We start from the raw sequence: 14,579 nt of genomic DNA, 5'->3' as shown, positions 1-14,579 counted from the left end.
CTATCCGCAATGTACCCGGAGGAGACAGAGGACCCTTGGACTGTGGAACCCCCTGCCCTGCCCAGATTGTGGTAGGAAGTAGCCCAGGGAAACCAGACTTTAGTCCGGTTTTGTTGCCAGAGCACAAGTCAGCGTGTTTCATTGGGATCTCTGCTAACCCAGTGGTGGAACCATCTACCACTATTAGGCCCCAGGACTGGGGCCAGGTGGAGCCAGGTAGGCCTGGGTCCCCCTACCTTCCGCTACCAACCCCACTCCTGAGGTGGTGGCCTATTCACCCCTTGGCCAGTAGGCCTGTGCTTTGCTTGTGGCAGGCCCCAGACTGGAGACTGCAGGCTGCCTTAGCCAGGAGGCTTAGGCAAAAGCCTGCTTCCTGCTCTCCCAACCCAGAAGGCCAGGGCCCTTGTGATTGCCCCTGCTCAAGCCCTAAGGCTTTGGCTAGGGACCGCTTACCGCTCTGCCCACCAGAAGGCCAGAGCCACAGACTGTTAATCGACTGTTTGTTGCCTGAAACAGAGTGGCATCCTTTTGAGCCTAAGCCCAAGGGACCACTACAGGGGACAGCAACCTTCGGCATGTGGTCCATCAGGGTAATCCACTGGCGGGCCTTGAGACATTTTGTTTGCTGCCCGCCGCTTCCCACAGCTCCCATTGGCCAGGAACAGCGCACTGCAGCCACTGGGAGCTGCGGGGGGGGGGGGGGGGGGGGGGGAGGGAGAATACCTGTACTCGGTCAATGTAAACAAAATGTCTCACGGCCCGCCAGCAGATTACCCTGATGGGCTGCGTGCCGAAGGTTGCCGACCCCTGGACCACTACAATAGAATCCACAGCGAAAAGCAAATTGACCTAATACTATTCTTTAGTAATAGAAACTATGCCACTCTCTCCTAGAAGCTTTCCAACTAAGTGACATAAAGAGCATGAAAATAGTAGCCGCCCATAGACAGGTCTTCTTCAAGTGAGAGCATACAAGATGATATTGATCAGAATGCAAATTTTATATTCCAAGTCATAAATATCCTCTATAAAGAGCTCAGGGATAAACATTAAAAGATATTAAAAACTGTTGCCCCAAATGACAACATCAAACTGAGAAACTATAGACCCTGAAATTCATGCTTTATACTTTTGCGTTGGACGGTTTTTATATCCTTCCAACTTTTAAAAGACTTTTCCACATCTTGAATTTTTACAAAGTTCACAGAGTATCAGGGGCTTTGAATGTTGCATGCAGTCTTGGCAATTAACCACTAGAATCTTACAGATGTAGATTTCTTCGTAGTTAAAGTTTGAGATAATCTGTAGAAACTATCAGAGCTATGCTAACATCTAAAAAGTGGCCCAAAAATGCTCAAAAAGGATCACTAAGCAACGAACCAAGTATACCAGCCAGGATAGAGCATATTTTGTTTTAGCACTCAAACATCTACAATTTTATTTCAGTGTGCTACTTTAAACTGCTCGTTTCATTTTCATGCTCAGTCAAATGCCATTACTACATTCCTACAGCATGCAACAGGCCCCATGGCATATCTTAAACAAGACTTACTGACCTGAGTCCCCCAGGCAACCAGTGTAACATCACTTCCCTCCTGCAGTACCTCAGCTTGAGACAGTGGAATGTAGTATGGTTCCACAGGAACTTGTTCCACTGAATAAATAAAAGTTTACAAAGGAAGCAACAAAGATTAGATTCTCTTACTATGCAGTATTTGACCAAGAAAATGTACTATTTTGAAAATCAAAACAGATAATCTTTAATGTATTTATTAACACTGTACTGGAAACAATAAGCCCAAATTCATGTGAAGTAGTAATATCACAAATCCCAAACTGTGTCAGAGTACAAAATTATGTTTGACAATGATACTGTTATTTGTTCATCACAGTGCTCCATGCCTCATACCCAATAATCTTGAAAAAATAAATGCATACCACTGATACTCTCATCATCATTAAACCAAAAGGTAGTATGTAAACAAAGTATACATGGTTTTGTGGTGTATTTAAAGGTTTTATCAGCATGATTTTTGAAATGGCCACCATTAGTTCTGAGTGGTGAAATCACAAGTAACTTATGGAGTTCATTCTTAATGAGTGCCAATAAGGTCTCAATATCAAACAACACTATCATGTATTCTGTATATGCCAGTTACAGTGCGAACTGAGCCTTTGACCCCTTCTCAGACTCTCTTAAATGCATCCTTCATGTGACAAGCTTTGCTTTTCTCCCCCTGCAGTTCTACCACTCAGACTGGATCTCTGGGTTGAAGCCCCCCTTTCCTAACCATGTTAACACAACAGCCCCCTCTGTATTTGGCACCAGCAAAAAACTTCCCTCCAGGAGTCTGTGACCAGCAGCTAATTAGAATGACTTGAAATAGCTTTTTCAAAACAAATATTGTTTATTCACCCAAAGAAACAGTGATCAGAGAAAAGGATTAAAACAACAAAAGCATATGTGGTCTCATCTAAACTTTATGGTATCTTTGCAAGTTTAGGAAGGGTATGCTAACTCAGACAACCCCAGCTCTGGGTTGGAAGAGAAAGATTGCCTCCCCTCCCCCGTATTCTCTGCCTCTCTCTCTCTCTCTCTCTCTCTCTCCAAGTAGCTGTTGGCAAGTCGCCCCCGTTCCTTTCCATCGTTAGGATCTGACCTTCGTAAAACAGCTATGCAAGTTTTAGCTGGCACCTGGGAAAGCCTCTTCCCAATTAATGGTTCTGCTATCGTTCCCTTACTTCCTTAAAGTTACAGATATTTCCTTCATTGTCCATAACCACATATTGAACAGGAAAAAAATAAAAAAGTGTTTCAGAGAGTTTTTAAAAGTTTGCTTTGTACTCATTTTCATATGCTTCTATCTTTAAAGCCAGAATACCTCAATATCATCAGTCTAACCAAAGGGGACTTTGAGGGCAATGAAAATGCTACCTAACATCTAAAATAGATTTCTATATAGAATCATGTCAGGATTTTAAGATCAATCTCAGGACTTTCTACAACTAGAAGTAAATGCTGAAATATTCGCTGTAAAGATTGTATCACTTTGCCAAAAATCTACATCTCCCATTTCTAAGCTTGGATCACAGAACAGAAAACCTTAATACCACCACTGGTGCAAGACTAAAGATTGCCTGCCTTTTTCCGTAGTCCAGTGTATGATGAAGGTGAAATTGCACTCTCAGTAGGTTGCTTTTAAAAATAAAGTAAAGTAATGACAAATGCTTGAAAGAGAGTTATTCAAATGATTGCTTCCATACACTGCACTTGTAAAATGCCTCTATCATATTCTGAAGAGCTCACTTAGACATGAGGATGCTTCAGTTTCTATGCCTTTTCAAATTCTTGGTTTTTCTGCTGAGACTCAAAAGTGCACATTATGAAGCCAGCTTTCCAAACAGGATTTAGATAAAAACAACCAACTTATTTCCTAAAGATCTTCTCTTAACTTATCTGCTTCCTGAAAAGTTCTCTCTACTTATCCCCACTCCCCAAATACAAAATGAAGCTCTGATTGTGCAAGCAGCTCTGTATGGGCAGACTTCCTCTCCTCAGAGCAATGGGGAACTTGGAAGGTAGAGTGTGATTCTCAAAGCCTGTTCTGCTTCAGGAAGAATACACCAGCACACTATTTCTTGTGGAAAGTTCAGGGCAAAGAAAAGACTGAGCCCTCAGCAAATAATTAATTTTGCATTTATTTATTTTTAAAATAATGTGCCTATATTTCAAACAATTTTTTTTCCTGCTATTTGACCTGCTCTAGAGGTAAAATCTCATTCTAAAAATATATATTAAATGAAAAGTTGATTGACAATGTTAGATTAAACTACAGAACACAATGAAAAGGACATAACTGTTAGATTCCTTAAAAGTGGAGGAATCTCTCCAACCCTTCACTCAGTTTTAGGGTGTTTTATTCCCACTTCTGCTCTTGGATTTCCCAAGCAGCAGGAAATGTAGCTGACCAATCTGATTATTCAAATTCAGCTAACCCATTTCCCTGAAATTAGAACAGGTTCAAGTTTTGTTCCATTTCTAGTTTGCACAGGGCTTGGAAAATGTACACGTAAAATATAAATGACTATCAGGTTTAAAGGTGAGTAACCTTCATTTCTTCTTGAAGTGGCCTCTGTATTCCCATGCATGGGATAGTTTACTAAGTAGTAACTGCATTCAGGAAGAAGGGACATGAACTGCTAATTAAAAAGGGGTGGAAGAACTACTTTGCCAAACCTAGCATCCAATGTGGATGCTAAATCCAGGGAATGATGTTTGGTAAAGGTGTAAATGGAAATCCATAATCCCTTCTGGGGAGGTGACCAATGCTAATTTACAGGCCTCCTGCATGCATAATCTAGTCCATCTTGATAATGGTTTTCAAAATAATAGCCAAGCCCATTTTGCTACATGAATAAGGGATGGATATACTCGGGGACTTCCAAAACTCTAGTTCTGTCTATATGATAGGTTAGAGCCCATTCTGCATCTGGGATGTGTAATCTAGTGTCATCTGGATGATTATGAAGTCTTGGAAAAAATATAGGTAAATTGACTGACTGGTTAATATGGAATTTAGTAACCACTATGACACTGCACCCCATATCCTTCACAGTGATATTATATGATTGACATATCTTGCATAAAATACATCATAGCTAAGTCATGTGAGATGTCATTGGAAAGGTTATGATCTGCTGAATAAGATTATCCTATTTGTATGTATAGTCAATATTTGTATACAAAAATGATATATTGTCTAAATATTGACTATGTATCTATTTCACATATGGCTATTCCTGGGCAACGCCCACTAGGTAAAAGGCTCTCAGTCTAGATTGGCTGGCTGGCAAGGGCCCATTCAAGTTAATGAGCCATTAGAGGGAACAACAGGCCTTAGGAGAAGCTCATCTCCCACCTGGGGAGCCTTCCTGAGGACGCTACAGACCGCCTTCGAGTAATGGCTGCTGTAACACTACAGGGACATGACAGGGATGTCAGTACTTTTCCACTGATTGGCATGAGAACCAAGCTTTGAAACAAAAGGTTCCCGCCCTATACAAAAGTTGTATAAAACAGGGCAGTGACATCGTCTTCACTGACTTCCCCACCCAAGAAGACTCCTGGAAACACCTGAGGAAGAAACACTGAACTGGGGAAAGTGCTGGACCCAGATTACAGGGATTTTTAGCCTGTAAATGGAACACTTGGGGATTCCAAACTGTAAGCAAGTGCATCTTACCCCTTAAAAATCTGGAGCCTGCATGTATCATCACTTTGGATACGAATAGCAAATTCTCACCCTATCTTTGTAGTAGATTAAGATGAGTTTGCATTTTTGTTTATTTGCTAGATAATCTGTTTTGATCTCTTTGCTATCCTTTATAAATTACTTAAAATCCATCATAAAAGCTTATGCTCAAATAAATTTGTTAGTCTCTAAGGTGCCACAAGTACTTCTTTTCTTTTTGCGAATACAGACTAACACGGGTTGCTACTCTGAAACCAGAAGATTTAAGATGCAGCAAATATTCTAATTTGGATTGAATTAGAGCCACAAGTGATGGCCCTTAGCTCAAAGTCACTGATGTGTAACTTTTTCTGTAGGGATCCAATGACTTCTAACTGTTTAGATGTAATCCCATCTAGACTAGATGCATCTGATGTGATCATCATTGAAGATGTGGGAAGATGGAAGGACACAGAGTGCAGTACATCCTTTGGAATGACTAATTTCTAAAACTGCCTCTCCTCTTATGGGTTCCAGGATGAGCTGCTCTGAGAAGCAATTATTTATGGTGTCTAGAAAGTTACGCTCTGCATCGTGTCATGCAATGAAATATATCCAGTCAATATGGAGATGGTTGAAATCCCCTTTATTATTGGATTTTCTGTTTTTGTAACCTTTCTAAATCCCTTGAGTATTTCATAGTCACCATACTGGTCTAGTGGTTGGTAGTATATTCTTATTACCTACACTTGTTATTCAAACATGGATTTTCTACCCATAGCTATGGTACAGTTTGAGTCATTTAAGTTTACTATATTTGACTGTCTTTCACATATAGTGCCACTCCCGCACCAGTGCAACCTACTTATCATTCCTGTAAATTTTGTACACTGCTATTACCAAGCTCTACTGTTTATCATCATTCCACCAAGGTTCCATGATGCCTATCAATATCCTCATTTAATGCCAGGCACTCAGGTTCACCCATCTTACTCTTTAGACTTCTAGCATTTGTATATAAGCACTTAAAAAAATTGTCAACATTTTGTCTGCTTTCATGAGATGCAATTAAATGACACACTTTTTAATTTGACTGTTTCTCTTCATTCCTACCTGTACTTTATCAACTTCTATCCGCTCCTCTTTACTAAAATATAGACTATCCTCTTTAATAAATCCTTCACTAAGGGATTTCTCTGTCCAAAATCACAGATCTTTACCTCTTCAGTTAAGAAATACAACTGTTAGCTACAGAAATAACAAGCTTTTATCCTCTGGGTGGACCAACCACTAGAAGGTGATATGAAACAATGTTAAAAAAATGCATCAATTATAGAATTTGCAATCTTTTTTCTTGACACTTTTCATATTCTTACTGTTCACAGAAAAACACTTTGTAAATTTTGCAGAAAGCTATACCATACTGTGACAAAAGCTCTTCCTCTGCCTTGGTGGATCCTGCACTTATTGGCGGATTTTCTTGCCTCAGAGGTTCACAGCAGCCCTCGGTTTGGCCACTTTCGTGGCTCAAATCTACCATTCACTCAGTTAGCCTCATCACTGGCCAGCATGGGGAAAGGAAGAAGAACAATCCCCACAGTCTCTGCTGATCCACCTAGTGGATCAGGGAACAGGCCAGAGACCTGGTGGAACTCACAGTCCAGTTCAACTCCTCCAGTATCAAGTAGGGAGTTGGAGGGATGGGGGGAACCCGGGCCACCTGTCTACTCCGGGTTCCAGCCCAGGGCCCTGCGGATTGCAGCTGTCTACAGTGGCTCCTGTAACAGCTGTGTGACAGCTACAACTCCCTGGGCTACTTCCCCATGGCCTCCTCCCAACACCTTCTTTATTCTCAACACAGGACCTCCCTCCCGATGTCTGATAATGCTTGTGCTTCTCAGTCTTCCAGTAGTACGCCTTCTCACGCTCAGCTTCTTCTGCCTCTTGCTCCCAGCTCCTTGCACGCACCACAAACTGAAGTGAGCTCCTTTTTAAACCCAGGTGCCCTGATTAGCCTGCCTTAATTGATTCTAGCAGCTTCTTGATTGGTTGCAGGTGTTCTAATCAGTCTGCCTTAATTATATAATATATATATAAATATATCACACTCCTGTAGCCATCTGGCCCGACTCTGTCGCAATACTTAAGTTAATAAAGCCGTAGATTTTATGACCAGAAGGGACTTTTATGCTCAGATATTGTGACCTCCTGCATAACACAGGCCAAAAACTCTCACCAAGAATTTCTGCACCAAGGTGCCTATAGCTTGTTATGCTGTGGGAGAGTAATACATTTACATAGCAACCATGACTATTTTGTAGTCCAGGATTTGTTTTATTACACACACGTCTATCTGTTCCTCCCAGACACAAGAACAAATTATCTGGCAAAGTAACAACTGGTTTAAGTCTAATACACATGTAAAACTGTTAAGTGATTAAAAATATTAATCGCGATTAATTGCAGTTATACAATAATGAATACCATTTATTTAAATATTGTTGGATGTTTTCTAAATTTTCAAATATATTGATTTCAATTACAACACAACACAGTGTACAGTGCTCACGTTATGTTTATTTTTATTACAAATATTTTTGCTGTAAAAATAGTATTTTTCAATTCACCGCATGGAAGTACTGTAATACAATCTCTATCATGAAAGTTACACTTACAAATGTAGAATTATGTACAAAAAAAACTGCATTTAAAGACAAAATAATGTAAAACTTTAAGAACCTACAAGTCCACACAGGCCTACTTCTTGTTCAACCAATCACTAAGACAAACAAGTTTGTCTACATTTGCAGGAGATAATGCTGCCCTCTTCTTGTTTACAATGCCACCTGAAAGTGACAAGAGGTGTTCACATGGCACCCTTGTAGTCGGGGTCGCAAGATATTTGTGCGCCAAATGCATTAAAGATTCATATGTCCCTTCATGTTTCAACTATCATTCCAAAGGACATTCATCCATGCTAATGAGGGGTTCTCCTCAATAATGTTCCAAAGCAGCGCAGACCGATGCATGTTTACTTTCATCATCATGAGTCAAATGTCACCAGCAGAAAGTTGATTTTCTTTTTTGGTAGTTCAGGTTCTCTAGTTGCCGCATCAGCGTGTTGCTCTTAAGACTTCTGAAAGCATGCTTCACACCTAGTCCCTCTGATTTTGAAAGGCACTTCAGATTCTTAAACCTCGGGTCAAGTGATGTAGCTATCTTACATTGGTACCTTCTTTGTGTTTTGTCAAATCTGCAGTGAAAAAGTGTTCTTAAAATGAACAACATGTGCTGGGTCATCAGCAGAGACTGCTATAACATGAAATATATGGCAGAATGCAGGTAAAACATAGCAGGAGAATGTCTCCCCCAAGGAGTTCAGGCACATTTTTAACGAGCATCATCAGCATGGAAGCATGTCCTCTGGAATGGTGGCTGAAGCATGAAGGGGCATACGATTTTTAGCATATCTGGTGCGTAAATACCTTGCAATGCCGGCTACAAAAGTGCCATGTGAACACCTGTTCTCATTTTCAGGTGACATTGTAAATAAGAAGCTGGCAGCATTATCTTTCATAAATGTAAACAAACTTGTTTGTCTTAGTGATTGGTTGAACAAGAAGTAGGACTGAGTGGACTTGTAGGTTCTGAAGTTTTATATTGTTTTGGTTCTGAGTGTAGTTACGTAACCAAAAAAAGTCTAGAAGAAAAAAAAAATCTACATTATTCACCCTGTGCAGTAACTGACGTTCAAGATGAGTGTCCCTGTGGGTGCTTCACTTCAGGTCAAGGTGCGTCCCAGCACCTTCCATCGGAGATTTCTACAGCAGTACCCCCATGGGCCACGCACGCGCTGTGCCTGCCTCACGAGTAGTCAATGTTTGAACAACACAACACATGCATGGTCCCAGCTCCTCAGTTCCTTCTCTACAACGAAGTGCGTTCCAGATTCCGAAGTAGAGGGGAGAAGGGCAGGTAGGGGAGCACCCACAGGGACTCTCATCTTGAAGAACATCAGTTACTGCACAGGGTAACTTCCTCTTCGAGAGAGAGATGTCCCTGGGGGTGCTCCTCTTCAGGTGACTGAAAAGCAGTATCCCTTAGGATGGTTGGGACTTTGGATCAGGTAAGAAGGCTGTTGACAAGACAGTTCTACCCATCTTGGTGTCAGATGCTGCAGTGTGCATGACAGCATAGTGATTAGCGAAGGTAAGGTTCGATGCCCAAGTAGCTGCCACCTTGCATACGTCAGAAAGCGGAATATTATGGAGAAAGGCAGTGGAGGTGGAGACAGCTCTAGTAGAAAGAAAAGGAGTACTTGTGGCATAAGTCTCTAAGGTGCCACAAGTACTCCTTTTCTTTCTGTGAATACAGACTAACACGGCTGCAGCTCTAGTAGAGTGTGTCCTAATTGATGTAGGAGGGTGTATTTGCCTCAGTTGGTAACAGAGATGTATGCAGTCAGCAATCTATTTGCAGAGTCTCTGGGTAGAGTTAGCTTTTCTCTGCGATTGCTGAGTAGCAGAGACAAAAAGTTTGGGTGTTTTTCTAAATGGTTTTGTTCTATCCAGGTAAAAGGACAGTGCCCTGCGAACATCAAGAGTGTGCACAGCTGTTTCAAAAGCATTAGCATGAGGTTTTGGGAAAAATGTTAGTAGGTATATAGGCTCATTAAGGTGAAAGGAAGAGTATCTTGGATGTGTGCGGAGTGTGACTTTATCACAGAAGAACATGGTATACGGAGGTTCTGCCATAAGCACTCCCATTTCTCCTACTTATCTGGCAGACGTGCTTGCTGTCAGGAAAGTGGTCTTCATGGATAGATGGAGAAAGGAGCAGGTAGCCATTGGTTCAAAGGGTTTATTCATCAGGGCTTTGCGGAGTAGGTGTAGGTTCCAGGGTGTAATGGGCGTTTTTATGTCTGGATATAAAATCTGGATGCCTTTCAGGAACCTTTTGGTGATTGGATGGGCAAAGACCGTAGCATTGTCAATCTTACGGTGAAATGCAGTGATTGCTGCAAGGTGGACCTTGAGTGAGCTCATGGAGAGACCAGATATTTTAAGGTGTAGCAGGTAATCTAGTATCATTGTGAGTGAGGCGGAAACTGTTCGTCAGTGCACTACGATGTGAACTGTTTCCATTTATGTAGGTAAGTAGTGTGCGTGGTGTGTGTGCTGCTGTGTAGTAAGACTGTCCACACTTGGTCCGAACAGGTTAACTCCTCATTAGAGGACCATTGATTAGCTAGGCCCTCAGGTGGAGACGTTGTATGTCGGGGTGAAATAGCTGTTCCCGGCATTGTGATAGGAGGTTGCTGAGTAGGGGAAGGGGAATCGGTGGCTTGACCAACATCCACATGAGAAAGGGATACAACGGTTGTCTGGGCCACGCTGGGGCTATTAGAATGTTAGTGGATCTGTCTGTTCTTATTTTCTGTATTACTCTGTTCAATAGAGGTACTGTGGGAACACATACGTGAGAGTTTCGGTCCATGGGAGCATGAAGGCGTCTCCTCGGGAGCATTTCCCCATGCCTGCTGCGAGAATGTCGGACATTTTTTGTTTTGCATTGATGTAGCAAATAGATCCAGTTGGGGATAACCCCAGGTCTGGAAAATGTTAGATAGAATGGCATCGTTGAGTTCCCACTCGTGCTGTATGGGGAAGGATCGACTGAGCTCGTCGTCGTGGTGTTCTGAGAACCTGGCAGGTATGAGGTGGAGATATGGATATTGTGTTGAAGGCACCAGCTCCATAGTTTTACCGCCTCTGTGCGAAGAAAGTGGGACCAGGCTCCTCCCTTTCTGTTGACATAAAACATGCATGCGATGTTGTCAATCAAGATCCGAATTCAGCGTTTTTGGATAATGGGAAGGAAATGGCGGCAGGCATTGAGTATGGCTCTGAGCTCTAGCAAATTTATGTGAAGCTTGGTTTCCATAGAGGACCAGAGGCCCTGAGTGGTGAGGTAGCCCATGTGCGCTCCCCATCCTGTGAGGGATGCCTATATAGTGATGATCATTGAAGTGGGATCTTGTCGAAAGGGAACCCCGGTACAGAGGTTGATGGGAGAGGTCCACCACAGAAGCGAGTCCTTAACTTTAGGGGGCATAGATAGTAATTTGTTTAGCCTGTGTGTATTCGGTTTGTATACTGTAGCTAGCCAACCCTGAAGGCATTGCATTTACAGGTGAGCATTTGCTATCACAAATGTGCAAGCGGCCATGTGTCCTAAGAGCTACAGGGAATCTAGGATTGTAGTCTGTGGGCTGGCATGTAACTGGATAATGAGGCTGCCCATTGTGTGGAATCTGTCCTGGGGAAGAGAGCCAAGACCAGTGGTGGAATCTAGGTGGGCGGCGATGAAGTCTATTTGTTGGGTAGGTTGTAAAGTAGACTTGTTTTTTTAATTTATTTATAGACCCCGGGTGCAAAAGCAGTGAAGGGTTGTAAAAGTTGTGCAGATCACTTCCAAGTGAGTGGGGGACTAGAGGAGACAATCATCCAGGTAAGGAAAAATGAGGATCCCTTTTTTTCCTCTGATGTGCTATTACGACTGCTAGCACCTTTGAGAAGACACATGGGGCAGTCGAGAGGCCAAAGGGGAGGACTCTGTATTAATAGTGTTGCACTCCCACAGTAAATCCGAGAAAACATCGACGGGCAGGGTGGATAGTGACATGGAAATGTGTGTCTAGGAGGTCGAGGGTTGAGAAAGGAGAAGGAAGCAAACCATGAGGCATGCCACATGATGATGGCCGTGGCTGTGGATCTGACTGCTGCATCCGCAGCATCAAGGACAGCCTGAAGAGCTATGCGGGAGATCAATTGGCCCTCGGACACCACTCCTTTGAATTGTTGTTGTTTATCTTCCAGCACATAGTCAATAAATTGCATTACTTTCACATACTTTTGGGGGTCATATTTTGCTAAGAGTGACGCATAGTTCGTTACTCTAAATTGCAAAGTGGAAGATGAATATACTTTGCACTCAAAAAAGTCTAGTCTCGTTATCTTTGTCAGATGGGGTGAATCGGAAGTGCTGGTGTTTATTTTTCTGGTTAGTCGTATCGACCACTAGCAATTGGGTCAGGGGTGTGTAAATAGAAACTCAGAACCCTTAGACAGGGCAAAATATTAGCAGTCCAGTCTCTTGCTAGTGGGGGTTATCATGGCCAAGGTCTGCCAGATAGTTTTAGCTAGTTCCATAATGTCCCCATTAATTGGCAGGGCTATTATGGAGGAGGTGGTAGCTTGTAGGATGTCGGTAAGCTCATGGTGGGTTTCTGGTACCTCTTCCAGGGTAATCTTGAGCTCATCTTCTACTCTCAAACAATTCCTGAAAGTGAGCAAGCTCATCAGTAGCGGGAGGTGGTGTGGGTACCATGGCCTCCTGTGGCGGTATTGCCATAGGAGAGGCGTGCGGAGCAATATCCTGTGGAGGCGGGGCAGCTACTTCAGGTCTTATCCGGGTTTCAGTGTAAGAAGGCAGTCCTACGGGCAGCCCGAGAAACACCTGACTGTGTTGTGGTGTAGTCCCATGGACCCCAGTGTGGCCATTGCCCAGGGAAGGGCATAAGTGGTCCCATCCTGGGGTTGTCTTAACAGTATGGATAGCCTCTAGGATAGGGAGGCCATGCTGGAATGCGTCTCCCAGTTGCAGGTAGCTGAACCTGGGAAGAATATTGTGAGAACATATGTTCACCGTCCTCCTCCTCCTCTTCATTTGAGAGCTTTGAAGCAGTAGGAGAGTACTGCAGATAGGGTGCTGAAGATCTCTGTGATAGATTGGTGTCGAGTAGTGGACACTCAGGGGCATAGGACACCCTTAAGTCCCCTGGATGTAAAAACTGAAGCGGTGCAGTAGGACCAGGTGCCAAATGGTAAGGTGACTGAAATGGGGCTGGTGCCACTATAGTTGGTGGAGGCAGAGTCTGTGGGGGCATCTGCTAATGCACTGAAAGTTGTCCCGGGGGTGCAAGTTGGGTCACAGGAGTAGGTGTCCCAGATGTGGGCACTGTCAGGGAGGCAGGAGACATCAGGTGGCTTGGTGCCGGGAGCATTGGCTGCGGCAGGTGAGAAAGCGGCACCACAAGATCAAAGGGTGGTGCCACAGCAGCCGCTTCTGTGCTCGGCACCGTGACAGCTCTCTGCACCGTATTGCCAAAGGAAGCCGAGGGAGAGCTGTAAGAGGCAGGCAGCAGAAAGCCCTGAGCCTCGGCACCGGGTTGTTGAGCAGCTGACTCACGGTTGGTGCCCGAGATGCCTGCCGAGTCAAAGGTGCAGAGTCACGGAGCAGCGGGTACCGGTGAGACTGAAGCCAGTTTAGACTTTTTCCCCTGAGGAGCGGTCCCTGAGGGGGGAGGAAGCTGGCTGTTTTTTTGCTTTGCTCTTGTCCCTTAAGGGTTTTACACAGCTTTGCTGTCCAGGGTCAGATGCGAGTCTGAGGGAGTTTTCTAACGGGAGCAGTTTGAGTCTTAGCTCCCTATGCTTGCGGGTCCGTGCTTTGAGCTTTGTACAGTGGACTTATTTTTGGGGTACATGAGACTCCCCCGAACAGCATACACACTGCAAATGACTATCCGAAATGGGGATGGCATCGCTACAGGAGGCACATCTCTTAAAACCTGGGGAGCCAGGCATGTCTGTAGCCGCGGAGGTGGTTTTTTTTTTTTAAAATAAGTCTAATAACTAAGGTATTTTACCTAAATAGTATCTAAATAAACAGAGAAACAAAACTAACCAGCTAAATCTCAGAGGACTGCTGAACTCCGTCTCTAGCCGGAGATGGTAGAGAAGGAACTGAGAAGCCCAGGCCGTGCAGCACTGTTCAAACACGGACAGCTCATGAGGCAGGCACAGTGTGTGCGCAGCCCATAGGGGTACTGCTGAAATCTCCAATCGAAGGCGCTGGGACGCACCCTCACCTGAAGTGGAGCACCCACCGGGACATCTCTCGAAGAAGAACTGTAAGTTGCACTTTCACAATAAAAACATTGCATTACAGTATTGTATGGTGAACTGAAAAATACTATTTTTAAATCATTTTTACAGTACAAATATTTGTAATAAAAATATAAAGTGAGCACTATACACTTTGTATTCTGAGTTGTAACTGAAATAAATACATTTGAAAACATAGAAAAACATCCAAAAATATTTAATAAATTTCAATTGGTGTTCTATTATTTAACAGTGTGATTAAATCTGCAGTTAAATAGCGATTACTTTTTTTAATTGTGATTAATTTTGAATCACAGAAGCAGAGAAATGTGTTTCTGCCATCAGCAATTCATTCTGTTGCTTATCACAACATTTGACATTAATTGGCACCCTCCCAGGCAGT

General features: G+C 43.2%; 1 protein-coding gene across 6 annotated transcripts in view; it reads right to left on the bottom strand.

The window, feature by feature from the left end:
* The window catches only part of BCKDHB (branched chain keto acid dehydrogenase E1 subunit beta), a 321,362-nt gene that overhangs the window by 211,722 nt on the left and 95,061 nt on the right, over window positions 1–14,579 (bottom strand). For all 6 annotated transcript variants that reach the window (XM_043510555.1, XM_043510554.1, XM_043510556.1 and 3 more), the window contains exon 7: window positions 1,557–1,654. In XM_043510555.1, the coding sequence (XP_043366490.1) occupies window positions 1,557–1,654 (98 nt within the window). The remainder of the gene's footprint in view (window positions 1–1,556; window positions 1,655–14,579) is intronic.

This window comes from Dermochelys coriacea, chromosome 3 (assembly GCF_009764565.3).
Source record: "Dermochelys coriacea isolate rDerCor1 chromosome 3, rDerCor1.pri.v4, whole genome shotgun sequence".
Taxonomy (NCBI): Eukaryota; Metazoa; Chordata; order Testudines; family Dermochelyidae; genus Dermochelys; species Dermochelys coriacea.
Note: the sequence above shows the minus strand (reverse complement) of the source record. Positions and strands in the feature narration are given on the sequence as shown.